This window comes from Malurus melanocephalus, unplaced genomic scaffold (assembly GCF_030028575.1).
Source record: "Malurus melanocephalus ecotype Western Australia unplaced genomic scaffold, MMel_1.1 scaffold_4, whole genome shotgun sequence".
NCBI classification, from domain to species: domain Eukaryota; kingdom Metazoa; phylum Chordata; class Aves; order Passeriformes; family Maluridae; genus Malurus; species Malurus melanocephalus.
This window is the reverse complement of record NW_026623236.1, coordinates 2822977-2838572: the sequence shown is the minus strand read 5'-3', so window position 1 is coordinate 2838572 and position 15596 is coordinate 2822977. Positions and strand designations below refer to the sequence as shown.

At 39.2% G+C, this 15596-nt stretch overlaps 1 protein-coding gene across 1 annotated transcript in view; it reads left to right on the top strand.

Annotated features, from left to right (window-relative positions):
* Positions 1-1434: 1434 nt before the first annotated feature.
* Positions 1435-15596, top strand: part of SLC17A5 (solute carrier family 17 member 5) — a 22428-nt gene continuing 8266 nt past the window's right edge. The window contains exons 1-8 of the mRNA XM_057369119.1: positions 1435-1751; positions 5098-5294; positions 6692-6925; positions 7434-7521; positions 10202-10288; positions 11550-11668; positions 12536-12694; positions 13803-13936. Of these exons, the coding sequence (XP_057225102.1) occupies positions 1691-1751; positions 5098-5294; positions 6692-6925; positions 7434-7521; positions 10202-10288; positions 11550-11668; positions 12536-12694; positions 13803-13936 (1079 nt within the window). The 5' untranslated portion in view covers positions 1435-1690. The remainder of the gene's footprint in view (positions 1752-5097; positions 5295-6691; positions 6926-7433; positions 7522-10201; positions 10289-11549; positions 11669-12535; positions 12695-13802; positions 13937-15596) is intronic.

Here is a 15596-nt window from a genome sequence, read left to right as displayed (position 1 = left end):
AGAGAAATCCATGTTCCTTGCTAGTGCAAGGGTTTTTARCACTCTCCCATACTGAAAGTCTAGGTAGATTTAAAAGACAACTTGCCTTGGGGAGAAGAAATAAGAGATAAAAAAAAGGGGACATCTAGGAAAAGCTTTGTCTATGGCTTCAGGCCCTGCAGCCCCTCATCCAACCTGTGTTATGATGAGAGGAGTCTCTGGAGAGCTTGGGATTCAGCCTGTGGATGGAAGTGATCACACTCATGATTTTGTGCATACTGCACACATTCCTGGCCCATACATCCCTACACTTCCTTCCTCATGGGCTGGGTGCTAGTGAACTGGAGTCTCTAGTGGTATGTGCAAAAATGCCAAGAAGAGTACAGCATGTGTGAAATGCAAAGCTAAAGTCTTAAAGGATTACAAATCAAGTCACCACTTCTCATAAAATGTTATAAAATATGCTTGACGTGTGTTTTGTCTTTCTGGTTTCTTTCCCTAATTTTCACTGTAAGAATGACTTCCAGGTAAGTTTGAAGACATTCAAGGCTAAATTTCACAACCAAAGCAGAAGCCCTGATTTGCCTCATSTGTTCACATGGGTGTAATACTGAATGATAAGCACACAGTCACAGCTGTTCTATTGATATTTGCAAAGTCAGTATATCTACCTTGTGTGAAACGATATAGCTGAATATGCTGCCAGGAATCTTTTACATCCCTCTATTTTCCCGTACACAGAATTTTCCAGGCAGTTACTTACATGTCAGTAAGTAACTTTTTTATTATACCCTAATGTCAGAAGGACGTTTATTATACCCTAATGGCATAGGCAATCTAAGTAAAGCTTTCAGTAGATGACTGGCAGCATTRTCAAAATGACTCAGCACTCAGCCCTGGCAAGGCCAATGAGTGGATGGATGAGTGGAGGTGGCTCCCATGTAGGAAGGAGCCTGTAAAGTTTAAAGATCTCCACTCTGTTGATAGCTTTGACTGGGATTGAAAAACACTGATTCCAGGAGAAAACGCTCTATTACATATCCCATGATGCTTATTAATTTATATTGRTGCATTTAAACATGCATTCGATAAGGGTACTGGAGCACCTCCCCTGTGAAGGCTGAGAAAATCGGGACTGTTCACCTGGAGAAGGTTGTGTGCAGACCTCATAGCAACCTTCCAGTGTCTGAAGGGGGACTGCAGGGAAGCCAGAGAGAGACTCGTTTTCAGGAACTGTAGTGACAGGACAAGGAGTCATGGGTATAAATTGAGAAGGTTTTTCCCTCAGCATTCAGCACATCACGCGCAGCGACACCCGCCGCCCGCGATAGCCGTGTCCCTGCGGTCCCGTCAGCCGGCGGGAGGGARGGAGGGAGCGGCCGCCCTCACTAAAGATGGCGGCCGAGGGCGGCCCGGCACCAGCATGGCGCTGCGGCTGAAGCCATTTCCGCCCGCCTCGCCCGTCACATGATCGCCGGGGGATGCGGCCGCCGCTGCCCGGCCCCGGCGGGACAGAGCCGAGTGGACAGGGAGCGGCGGCGGGGCAAGTCGAGCCGAGCTAAACTAAGCTAAGCTGAGCTCAGCTGAACCGAACCGAACCGAGCCGGGCCGGGCCGGGCCACCGCCACGCCACGCCACGCTCCCGGCCCCAGCGGTGGCGCCGGGCGGTCTGGCCCTGAGCGCCCTGCACGGTCCGGGTGGCAGCAGCGAGATGGAGCCCGAAGAGGGAGAGGATCGCACTCCGCTGCTCAAGGAGCCCCAGCCCGAYACGGGTGAGAGGAGAGGCAGCTGCCCCGTGTGGCGGCGTCGCGTTGCCATGGAGGCGCGGGGCGCGGGCCGCGAGCGCCGCTGCGGGGCCCGGGGTCGGTGCCGCTGCGGGGTGGCGGGGACAGCGGTGGCGGGGACAGCGGTGACGGGACAGCGGTGACGGGACAGCGGTGGCGGGACAGCGGTGGCGGGACAGCGGTGACGGGGACAGCGGTGACGGGACAGCGGTGGCGGGACAGCGGTGGCGGGGTCAGCGGTGGCGGGACAGCAGTGACAGGCCCGGGGCTGCGCCGCCCGCCCGTGCTGTTAGTGGCGTTCGGTGTCGGGGTGCCTCCATGGGTGCCCGAGGGTGCTGCATCACACACGGGCCGGCTGCTGACAGCGGACGCGGCTCTGTCGGTGGCGCGCAGCCCTACCACAGACACCTCCCCTGGCTCGGTGAAATTGCAGTGAAGACCGTCCAGCCCCGATACCGGTCTAACTGTTAAAAACTCCACCGAGATCGTGTCAGAATTTCCTATCAAGGTATATTTGAATAGCACTAATTGCTTGCTTGTTRTTGAAGCATGGAGAGGAAGGAAGGTGAAATGATGCACAAAGGTAGGAGAGGAGCCTCGATATATGGTCAGGGCTTAATAACAGAGCCTGCATGTTTATTTCTCTGTTTTGCTTCCCAGAATATAGAACCTATAAAGAGCAGAGTAAGATTTTTAGTTTCTTCAGTATGCCATGCAAAAATGCTCTAACCTACTTAGTAAACGTGCAACTGATTCAAGGGGGACTGCTAACAAAATGACTTTAAAAGTACCAGAAGGAGAGAAATTTGATCTCAAGWCTTACTAAAGCAATGTGTTCTTAAGTTTGCACAATACTTCAGGCTCCAGTTGGAGGTGGCTCACCTCACCCACAAGGAAAACTACAGCAGATGAGCAACTTCCTTTAACTGCCGTGTAACTTGCAGCACAGACCTATATTTTAACTGCATTTTAAGAATCTTGTTCAATTATARCTACTGTACTTTAAAACATGCCCCTGAAATCAGAATTAACTATAGATGTCGGACCAAAGGCTGCTGCTCAAGGTAAGACGTTGAAAACAGTGCTTTAAACTTTGGTTAGGTGCTTTAAACTTTAGGGGAGTGAATGTTTGTGTCTCTTTGATTATAGCAATCTCCTGAAACACACCTGTAATCTTCTTGAATCTTCCATTTCTGTTAACYTGATCTAATATTCTGACGTATTTCAAGTGCACATGGAGGAATGACAGGAAATCAATAATTTAGTAGCTGTTTGCTTCAGACTTTCAGATCTATATGTTTGTTAGTTGTTTTTAATAAACCGTTTACAATTGAAAAAAAAAAATGACACTAGTGACCTTAAGTTCTTGCACATCTGTATTGTGGAGCTTGTTCTCCATGCAAGTTGTATACCAATAAGAGTCTTGTAGAGAAAGAGTAATGAACGCTCCWATTAATCTGCATTTCCAAGGAAAGGTTACATCATCAGTGTTACTCAGCTTTCTGTTATTATTGTCTAACCCCAGCAAATGCAAGAAGTCAAAAGTTAAGTAGCTTTACCTGTAATTATATTCATTGCTGAAAATTATACGACTATACATTTTCTACTTAAGGTAAATTGCTTTTTAAACAACAACAAGGAGCAGCAAAGCTGCTTAACTAGTTTTTTTTTTTGTAGTAAGTACTTCCTGTTCTTGGTGCCTGTTGTTTTTAAAGTAAGCAGTAAAATCTTGGCTGTTCTCCCTCATGTCATTTAAAAATCCAATATGCCTTTTTCAAATGCTTCTGAGACAAAACTTGCAATTACCGCACATCTGTAAGGAGTTTTGCATATTTGTACAATAAYCTTGATTTTTWTTWATTTATTTATTTATTAAGTACATACATAGCAAGTACAGCATTTCTGTGTCTTAACAACTTGTGCTGCTGTAATGAATTTCACATAAAGTTTGCCAGGATTAGAAACTACTGAAATGGGAAAATTCTTCTAATTTTATGAAAAACAATCTTGCATATAGGCTCTGTTGGTGTTCCCCTTGAAAAATAAAGTCATGTAGGCTTATTCCTTGTTTGAGGGAAGTTAATGGGAAAGGCAAGGTGTCTCGTCAGCTTGTCCACAGGGCATGTCCTTTGTTTCTTACTGCAGATTAAGATTCCAATCAAGTGATGACATATTGCAGAAACAGATGACGCTCCAGTCAGTTCTGTTGTTCATAGATGTACTTGTTCTGTTCATAATTTGAACTCTGAATAGTGAAGGATCGCTGAAGACTGATGTAATATCTGCTGATCTCYAGTCTTTCCAGAGTTTTAGACATCCAGGTTATAAAACTGCCCATTAGCAACGTAGATCTCTTACAAGAGGGGAAACTACTTTTTATTTGAAAATTCAGCAGATTATTCAAGTAGTTCCTCAACAATGTGACATYCCTGCTCAGTATTTTCAGGCATTCCTAGTGCATAAAGAGTAGCTGCAGACCTTTAAACTGTTRCAGCTCTGATCTGGATCTCCTGGCACTGATGAGTAATCTTTGCCAAATGCTGCTTCGTACTACTGTAGGAAATCAATAACTGTGTTATAGTGCATAGTCTGGTATCAGTGCATAAACAGCTGAGAGACCTGACAATGTCAYGACACAGATTTTACGCAGACTCTTAGGACTTACTTGCTTTGTTGTCTTGCAACTGCCAAGAGCRGTGTACTGGGCAACTTGGGAAACTTACTGTTTCACAGTGCCACCACAGTGTTTGCTATTCCCCATTCTGGTAGTTTGCTCTGTTTGGCAGCCATCAGMAAATGCATATTTCCTTATAAGCAAACTCATAGAAGGAAAACTTGTCCTAGAAAACAGCCTGAAATAGCAATGACTGTTCTTTAACGTTACCTTAAGAGTATTTGTTTTTCTTGAACCCTTTTTGTGTATATTACAGGCTTCCCACTAATTTGGTTTTGGGGTTTTTTTTAGTGTGAAATTCTATCTTGAATAAATATTACAGTATTTTGGAGAGGAATTTTGAAACTGTGTTTCTAAATCCATTTCCACAGACCACAGCTTCTGCTGCAGCCCCTACTCTTGTGTGGGTAGCTGCCTATTGTCTAAATGAGAATTGCATTTGCTTTGCACATCAGTATGAAAGTGGGTTTTAAATTTTCTTTTCAATCAGCTTCATACTCTACCCCTGTTGAATAAACCTCCTAAGAAGTAAAATTTGCTTGTCTCCTTGCCAATTTTTTATCTTACCCAAAGATTTCTGAGAACATTAGTAAAAACTGCTTATGAGTTGTTCTTATTCTGTAAGGTCTGTTAAACATTTTTCATTTGCTCTCGTTTCAGTCCCCACATGCTGCTCAGCTCGCTACAATCTCGCCCTCCTGGCCTGTTTTGGGTTTTTTCTCCTGTATGCATTGCGTGTGAACCTCAGTGTCGCTCTGGTGGATATGGTAGAACCTAACACAAGCTTAGCAAAGAATATGACTTCCAATGTGTGTCCAGAGCATTCTTCCTCCACAAATGTTCCTCGCAACACATCGGTGAGGTCTCAAACATATTGTCCTGTAATGTGGCATGTAAAAGTGGTTTTAGTAGAAGTCTGTCATTGATAGAACCGTACTTAGATGGCAAGTRAACAGGCTGTTTTACTGGATGGCTTTTCCAGTGGTTCTTTTAAAGCTGTTCTGGGAAGTATTAGCCTTAAATTACTAACTATTTGAGAAGTGCTGTTCTCAGGGTCAAGTTTTTTTATATACCTCTTTTCTGTACTATTCCTTAAAAATTGGCTAATCTGACCACGTAGATCTACTATGACTCAYTGTTTTACATGCCACTAATCAATTGTTACTGTTACATCTGCGTCAGAGCTCACATCATTTGCTCACAATTTGCCTGTTCATCGTACAGTCACAATAGCATGAAATTTCATTACAAATTAACATGTAATATTTTTTCTCTTCATTTCTTTGAGGTCTTTCCCAGATCATACTTTTTGTATTCTTTACCTCTGACTTCCAGTAATCCTTAAAATCACATTTCTTAACTAAAAGGTTGGATATGAAAAAAAGCTTTTAAAAACATCTACARCTTTCTGAATTTGGACTTGCATTGATCTTGTCTTGTAGTTGAAGTTATTCGTAAGCACTCTTGCCATCTTTCTGCTTTGATTTTGTTTGCTTCTTTAGAGGTCATTTATTATTTATCATAAATTATAGTGGTGAACTTTATGGGAAGATTCTGTCTCATMATTTCTGTGAAATATATGCCACTCATTTAGATGCTGAAAATTGGTCTTTTGGAAGTGATCTGAATTTCAAAATCACTTTATTGGGCAACAGTTCATATCTTCTTACTGTCTTTCTTTATAGCTGCGGATTCCTTTCTCAATCATCTTCGCTTTTATTGCGTTGTCTGCTAAACTCATTTTCCCTCTGTTGTGCTTATCCCATTATTCCACCTACGCTTGTGATCTCTGTCCTTGACTGCTCTCTTTCTTAAAATAAAATTTTAAATTAAATTTAAACACCTGCATTGTTGTTTTTTTGTCCATAGATTTTCTGCAGGTAAAGCCATTTTCTAGACCATGACAGAATATCCTGCTGGGATTCAGAAGTGGAATTCATAYTCAGGCAGAATTAGGTAGTCAGTACCTGTCACCTATGCCAAGCTCCTTAGAATGCAAAAAGGAATAGTTGCCAGAGCACTTGTATTTCATGTAGTGATGATTTTCATMCTTGGGTTAGATGTGTCTGAACAGACTGTAAACTACCTGAATTACTTTGATTGCAGTATAGGTATATGTAAAGGAAGGAGACCCTAGGAAGTAGCAATAAGATTTGAAATTTACTTCTAAAGGACTCAGTGTTGTATAAAATATGATCAGAGAAACTGTTATTCTGAACTTCTGCATTTTGTTGGATTTTTTTCCTCTTTTTAGGGAGTAAAGTATTCTTGGGATGCTGATACTCAGGGGTGGATCCTTGGTTCTTTTTTCTATGGCTATATCATTACTCAGATTCCAGGAGGATATCTTGCAAGCAAAATTGGAGGGAAGCTGTTGCTGGGGTTTGGCGTCTTTGTTACTTCTGTATTCACCTTACTTACTCCCTTAGCTGCAAATATGGGAGTTGGCTACCTCATAGCAGTCAGAGCCTTGGAAGGACTGGGAGAGGTAATCCTGTTTTCTCTATGTAACCTGAAAATGTATCTGAATAATTTGTTAATAAATTGTTGTGATTAGACTCTGTGGATGTTGGTATGCTGGAATAGTATATGTATTGCTTCATTTGAGTGGCTTCGTTTTTAATTTTTTTTTTTTAATAATTAAAGCACTTGTACTTTATTTTAGCCTGTCTTTATTTCAGCCTATCTTCAAATAAGAAATGTAAGGATACTTGAGCCAAAACTAGAGTTATTCTCACTTTTCAAAAACCAGGGCCTCGAAACAGTATTGTTTGTATCATTGCTGCTTTTCTAGTATACACAGAAACCAAAGCAGGAGAAATTAATTCTGCCTCCTTGTTCTCATGCCTTGCACAATTTTTATGAGTGGTTTCTTTTTAGACAAAAAACTAACAGTTTGTACTACAGTATTTTAAAGAAATATGCATTGAAACATGTAAAGTTGAAGTGAGTTCTAAAATTGTTGCATTTCAACAGAATAAAACATTGTTTTCTAGGGTGTTACCTTCCCAGCTATGCATTCAATGTGGTCTTCTTGGGCTCCTCCAATGGAACGTAGCAAGCTCCTGAGTATTTCATATGCAGGTGAGAAATTCCCACGCTGATAATGGGATTATAAATTTTTACTGCAGGGAGAATTGACTTAAATCAAAGGGATTTATACTGCAAACTTTAATCAGCATTTAATCCAGAAAGTATAACATTAAAGTAAGYCTTGCTTTCCATTTTTTTCTTCATTTATTCATGGCTTTTTTAACCTTGACAAAAAGTATTGATCTACAAATAAGTATAAAYTCGGGTCTAACTGTTGTATAAAGTGGTGCAAAGAATTACTGTGAAGCTGATTAATAGAAGATACTGCCAATAAAAAATATTTAGTGTTAGGAGCAAAAAAGCAGGGGCASTTACGGGATAGAGCTGTTTGGTTGGTTTTCAGAGGATTAAGTGTTCTTGGAGGAGCTTCGGGAAGAAAATGTCCAAGGTCCCATTTAGTGCTGCAAGAGCTCCTTGTCAGAGTCCAATACTCCCTGACCAGATTTTCCTAGATATCCTATGTCTGGAAGGTGTAATGTTTGATATCTTATTTACTTGTTTGAAGATACTCAATGTTACACAGGATTTTGGATTTAGCAGAGTGATATGGAATGTACTGAAAGCACAGTACAAATAGAAGTTAGCAGTTAGCAGTGTAAGTTGACACTTAGCAAAATAAAGCAATTGCAATACACTTTGATTTCGATTGAAGGCAAGTCGAGTCTCTTGTTCTCTCAGAAATTCTGATGTTGTCTAGCTTTTATACTTTGTGTTGGGCTGACCCAAAATTCACTCCCATCATGTTGGTCTGGCTAACTCAGGGAGACAGTCACAGTTTTAGTGAACTGAATGAAGAGAAACATTGACACTACCAGATGATCCACTCGACTGACATAGCTGCTTATCTAAAACAAAGGCCACCTTCTGGTGCTTTTGTGTTGAGATAAAGTCAGCTTCTTTGCAAACTGTGGTTGGTTACACACAGTGTTATTCCCTGAGTTTAATGGACAGTTTGCTCTTGCCCATCTCCACTGAGCCTTCTTGCTGAAACCTCTTAGGGGTTTATTGGTCAGTCAAACTGCTCATTGCAGTATTTAAGGGATAGCTGAAAAACATAGGTTTCTAATYTGCTAATCAAAATTGATATTATTTCTTTAAGGATGATAAATTTTGTATTCAGTTACTGAAGTAATGGTTTGCTTTGCTCACTCCTATTAGTAATAATTCTGTTACAGCTTTTTTATTTGATCTGTGGTTTGTCAAGAAGGCAGGGCTGTACCATGCAAACTTCAGCTACAGTTTCTTAAGGAGCTAAGCCAGTCTAGTGACTCACTTTTCCCAGAGGTACGAAGCCTTAATCCTTTCTTCTTCACATTTCATCACTTTGCTCTGAACCAAGTGTCTCATCACTCATTGAAGTGACCCTTCATTGAGCTTCAATCCACCTAATGCATCAGAGAGSTTTTTCTCTTTTTTTTTTAAATCTGTTTTCTGCCTTAGTATTTAATTAAATCTACTTTAAAAGAAGTCTTCCAAGTGAGACCCAGCACATAAGTTAAGCAGAGAGTACAGAGTTGGGATTGACTTCTGCATTTAGCAATTGGGAGTTTCTAAACTGTCCGTTTGTATTTTGTGAAACTATAAGCTAATGTRTTAGTGAGAAGAGTCTGTGGCCTTGAACAGTCAAATGTTAGCAGTCACAGGTGGATAAGATATCTTGTATAAGCTTGGCAGACGGTTTTCCTTCCTCGACATTGCCAGTCATGTAGTCTGAAGTTAATTTAATCCTTACCATATCAATTTTCTGAGAGAACATGTGGTTGAGGTTATATGTTGTTGTTAATTTGATTTATATTTTGCAGGGGGTATGTGCTTTTGTTGTTCATGGTTGAAGCTTTTTGCCTCAAATAAAAATTCTTTCCTTGAAGATGGAATCTAGGTAGCCAGAGTATCAACATAATCTTAAAATTTTCTGAGTAGAGATTAATCATACAGGTGACATTAAGAGACAAGATCTACTATTTATCACCAGTAGAGTGTCTAAGTATGTAAATAATATGGTTTCTGGTTTAGATTTGGGAGAGGGAAACACCTGCCATCCTTATTCATCAGAAAATGTACGTTGAATTATGAGCACAGGAATAGTTTGTTCTGGCTTTTGGCTTTATTCTGAACTGGAATCTGCTCATCTTTCCCTTCTTCCATGATCATATACCCTGTCACATTCAGGGAACATGTAATTTGTACTTACTGGTTATATATGGGTGACTTCTGGTTCATGTTTCTAGCATTCCTGCTTTTGTGGAGCTGGTAGGAGATACAAAAAATGCAAACTGACTGTATTGCCACTTTATACTCCCAAGGCCTTAATTATACTGTGTTCAGCTCTCTCTTGTTCTGCAGCAATACCAGTTGACTAATTTGCATTGGTTTAGATGCATTAGAGCCATCACTTTATTGGAGGCAAATGTGCCAACAATGCTTGTCTTTGTCATTCTCTGCTCCTAATTTTGGTTACTTAGGGCTTTATGGCTCTATTTCCTTGGAGCTGCCAAAGCAGCTCATTGTGCCTGTGTTTCTTTAAAGCAAAGCATAACTTTCTAGTGATGGTGACAATCTTTATGCATGATGTATTACAGAAAAATAAAATAACTCTGAAATGCCACTCATACTTAAGGGGTCCATAGGAGATCAAATTATTTTTCCACTTTGTTTTGCTTTCTTCCGGTAGGTGCACAGCTGGGAACTGTTGTGTCTCTGCCTCTATCTGGTTTAATTTGCTACTATATGAGCTGGGTTTATGTGTTCTACATATTTGGTGAGTTTGTGCTGTTTTGATTTTTCTTAATTATTAAAAGCACAACCCATATTCTTTTTGAAAAGCATCTCTTATAAAAGTTATTTTAAGTTTTAAAAGCATGTTTGACATGTTGAGTTACTATTTTATTTGTTCTGGGCAATTAGAGATACTTAAAGCTAAGTAGATTCCAGTGAATGGCTAAATAAGCCTTCTTCCAATGAGCAAAGCTGTCTCTGAGTTGGACAAAAGCTGGTACAAGTCAAATGCTCTTAACTCTCCCACCACTTGAAAACAACAGGCTGAAATTTCTTATCTGAAGTGTGAAATTGAGTTAATAACTTTAATCCCCGGAATAAACTTCAACTTTGAATGAAAGAACGTGTGAAAAGTTACGGCTGCTTAAAATGTAAACTGTGGAAAATCTCTAGCAGTCACAGGGACTCAGAAGGAATGCCCAAAATGCAAGGCATAGCATATTTACTGTGACTTGTGTTTTAGAGGAAGCTGACGCAGAAAATACTTTTTTTAACAACATCTCACAGATCTAGCTGATGCTTTTTACAGGTCTGTTTATGTGTCTGAGTCATTTCATATTCTGCATGGGGAAGGGGGAATCAGAATATAAGACAAGAGTTATATTTTCCTAAAAAAAAAAAAACCCAATTTTTTATAAATTACAAGGATTCARCTCAAAGAACTGAACAAAATTAAATTACTTACTATGTTACAGTTACATGAAAGTGCAGTTAATTTGGACTAATTATTGAAAAGTTACCTTTTCTTCAAATGACAATTCTGGGGTTGGCTTAAAAAAKAAAAGGAGGATTGGTGCATTGATTAAGCATTGATTAAGCTTGTATGTAGTGATATTCTGTGTATGTGCACAAAGTATATTTTATGATTAAACTTAATCTGAATTTTTTATTTCCTGAGGGTGAGCCATATCCTTTGTGGCTTTTCCATGTGACTGATAAAAATACAATTATGTGCACACATGCCGCTTTCTTGCTGTGTGAAGCACTTCAAGTAGAGGRAAAAAAAGAGGAAAGAACAAAAAGAAATTCTGCTTAGTCATCTTCAGTCTTTATTATATCTAAATGTGCATTGTTAAGCCGCCTAAGAAACTGTGTATGTAAGTAGATAGAAAAAATAATGTTTATTAAAATTGTATTAGAGTATTGAGAAAACACTTCTGACTATCATCTGAGAGTGTTACTCACTTGATCTAATTTTTTATTTTTTTATTTCTATCTCTTTACACATCTTCTCACAACAATAGGTGCACTTGGCATATTATGGTGGTTCTTCTGGATGTGTTTGGTTAGTGACACACCAGAAACTCACAGGAGCATTTCACATGCTGAAAGAGAATACATACTRTCTCCTCTCAAAGATCAGGTACAGCACTTTCATAGAGACCTACTTACTTGAGTTTGAAAATAAAGCACAAACGTTGTTAATGTCATACTCTGCTTATGTATAGAATAATCTTAACCTGAGATGGAAGCAGGATTTTCAAACAAAAACATTTTAAAAATAGTGCCATAAGCTGAAAAACAATCAATAATCAAACAAAGCATTTACAATAATGCCTATTGTTACAGATGTTGTTGCAGTGCTTTATTTAGAAAGCTTTTATTGGGAAAAAAAGCTCAAATGTGTCATTTTATACTAGATCCAGACCTGTATAATGTCTTTAACATTTGCAATATGATATTTTACAGCATTTTTCTTTCTCATTGTGTCATCTAGAGTATGAAACTGATTACTGTTCACAGAGAAAATGCTAATGAACCAATTCCTAAAGTGTGCATAAAGTTAATTCCTGTGACATGGGATATATATTTCCAGTGAAGCTGGCTGAGAGACCAAAATTAATATCTAGGATTGAGTAGGAAAGCATCAGCTAAATAAATACCTGAGGGGTGACTAAATACTTAATTATTTATAGTAAAAGCAGAAGGCATTAAATTTGAACAAGGGTAGGCATACTCTTTGAATTACAAAATGTAGTAGTAATTGGTTTACTTTGGAGTAGTAAACATCAAAGCAGTAACATACCTTAGTGTACCTTCACTGAGAACTGAAAACAGTAATGAATTCATTGTTGATGACTTTCATCTATCAACCAAGACWCATTTTTTGCCTTTCAGAATGGATGATCAGTATAGATTTGGTTAGCATCAAAATACTGTATTTAGTAAATGTTCATATTAATATCATKATTTCCTTCTTTTTCTCTTCTCTTTGTCTCCTGCTTGCCAGCTTTCTACACAGAAATCTGTTCCTTGGAGACCTATGCTGGAGTCCCTTCCACTCTGGGCTATCGTTGTGGCACACTTCTCTTATAATTGGACTTTTTATACACTTCTTACGCTTTTGCCCACATACATGAAGGAGATTCTGAGATTTGATGCACAGGAGGTGAGAAATATAAAAATATAGTCACCTTCTTCTGAATTAAYGGTCCRTCAATATCCTTTCTAAAATAATTGKTTAAAAACAATGCTGTGTCTTTGAATAGCGCTTAAAAAAGGTTTTTTAATTACTGAGACTATCTTCTATTTTTCAAAATTTTACTTACTGTTTTTAAAAACTGAGCTTTGAAACCCAACAGGCAGCACGCGTAGGTGCTGATAGAGTGGACTTCAGGTGGGGATATGTTTCATGTTTCATTTCAATTAAAATTCCTAGGGTATCTTTCACTTCTTGACAAACATGCATTTCATACTAATGTAAAAAGGTTATAACATTTTTATTCAAATACCTCTTTTCAATCACAGATTAGGTCAAATTATACCTGTGTTATCAGTAACTATCCATATTGTTTGGAAAGGCTGTAAATGTAGGCAGTTTAGTAGTACCTTTTGTTTCCCTTCATCAGAAAAACATGTAGAATCAGGCAGAAGTCTCTAAATAGCACTTGTTTAAAGTTATGGTAATTAACTGGTGACTTCAGCGTAAGTCATGTCAGATCCTGAATAGTAACTCTACTTTGGAATCATGGGATGTCCAGCCTAGATGTGATGGAAGTCCTAGTTCTATATTTTGTCTCTGTTTACAGCCAGCATCAGATGTTTCAGCAGATGGATAAGGAATAATGTAACAGTAGTACAAATCCCAGAGGTTCTATATAGCTTTTCAAAATTCTAAATTATACTTACAGCTTCCACTTACTTTAGTAACTTGCTTGATACTGGTATCCTGGAAACTTCCATGATCAGGTTAATGTCCACAGGATACCTTCAATWATAGTTTTCTTTTTCCTGAACCCAGTTGCTGATTTAAAACCTTTGAGTTTTTGGTCTGTCTGCATTGGTAGTTATGGATTACATCAAGTAATGAAAAGTTTACACATTGGTAACTTTATTATACTTTGCTTTTTCTATCCCTAGGTTTGTCTTTTATGTAACACCAACAATAATTATGTGGACAGGTGATATTGAGACCTCTGAATCTAGAACAAGTGATTTTTCAGCATATTGATTTGTCATTTTAGTATTTTAACTTTTTTTTTTAACCTCCTTAACAGAATGGATTTTTGTCTGCCCTACCTTATTTTGGCTGCTGGTTATGTATAATTGTGTCTGGGCAAATTGCTGATTATTTACGGGAAAAACAGAACTTCTCCACTGTTTGTGTTCGCAAATGTTTTACCCTAATAGGTAGGTGCAAGTAATATCTCTTGGAACATATAATCTTAGAACGTATAATAATATCAACTTGGGAAAACTTAATGGCTTGGGAGAGTAGTCTGACATTCTGCTAGGAGATGAGGCAGYGTTGTGCATGGCTTGAAGGGAGCATATTTATTTGTACATTAATGTGTCAAGAGGAAATCCTATCTTGCTCCATGAAAAGTAGGCCTTTTGGATAAGAGAACAAGAAAAGATTGTTAAAAGCTTTTTTCTAGGTCAAGGTAATTGGACTACAAGYAAACCAATCAATAAATGATCAGGTAAAATCACCATAAAAGGCATGATAATTGCTTGATAAAATGAAACATGGTTATCAAACAAGGTTTATCAAACTGACAGGATATTTTTCTGCAGGAACCTATTCCCCACTCTGTTGTTCAGTGTTTTGTTTATCTAAGACTAAACTGAATAGGCATACACTTGCAAAATGTACAGTYGCTACACAGTAGAAAGACCAACAGAATCTAAAATGGTCTTGAGAGGAGAGATGATCTGAAATCACCAATAGATCCGCCAGATCAGGTTTTTAATGAACACAAGTAAAAGTTTGTATTTAGGAAAGAGAAGGCAATAAAAATGACAGCAGGGGAAAGACACAATTAGAAAAAAAAAAGAGATTAGGCACAGAATCCACAAAAGTTGCAGCCCATTTGTTGTATGGTTGTCCTTGCTGCCTAGTCAATTGAGCTGATTCAATTGCTATCTTTAATGCAKCTCTTGTAATAAATTCTTAGGCATTTTATTTGTTTGTCTTAAGCCTACACTATTTTAGTGGTTCAATTTATTGCAGGGCCACATACCTCACACCCATGTGTATATAACTCAGGAGAAAAAATTACATTGTCTTAGGAAAAGTAGGACTTAGGCTGGTTTCATCAACAAAAGCATGTACTTGGAGCTGTTTGCAGAGGTCACGATGGGGTCATGTGAATAGGCTCTGGTGCTGGGAAATGGGTACCAAAGTTGACTGCAGATAGGAAGCAGTGAGCATGAGCTCATGGTGGCTGATAAGCTGTTTCCAGCGCCTGATGTAGCATCTCTACAGCCATCCTGGGTTCACCCAGGGTTCACAGTGCCAGTGTAGCTTCAATTTATTTATAGCAATAAATAAAATTATTTGAGAGGTAATTTTCAGTATCTGATGATTTTTGCTCACTTTTTTAKCTAGTTGTGGTTTGTTCTTTGCCACTAGAGTAGGGTATTTCTGATCTAGTTGCTGTTTCCTGAGACAGCAACAGTKTTGCAGCCCATCTTATGGGTTTTTACAATGACATGTAGTGATAGGACAGGAGGGAATGGCTTTAAACTGAAAGAGAGTAGCTTTGAATTAGATACTAGGAAGATCCTACTGTGAGGGTGGTGAGGCACTGGAACAGGTTGCCCAGAGAAGTTGTGGCTGTCCCATCTCTGGAAGTGYTTAAGGCCAGGTTGGGTGGGGATTTGAGCAATGTGRTCTAGTGGAAGGTGTCCCTGCCCRTGGCAGGGGGGTTGGAACCAGATGATCTTTAGATTCCTTCCGCCCCAAACCATTTGTGATCCCGCAGTAACGCGCGGGCTGCAGTGCCGGGTCTGTACAGCAGGGGGCGGCGGCACTTGTGGGGAAAACGAACACTCAGCTTGGAGCCTCC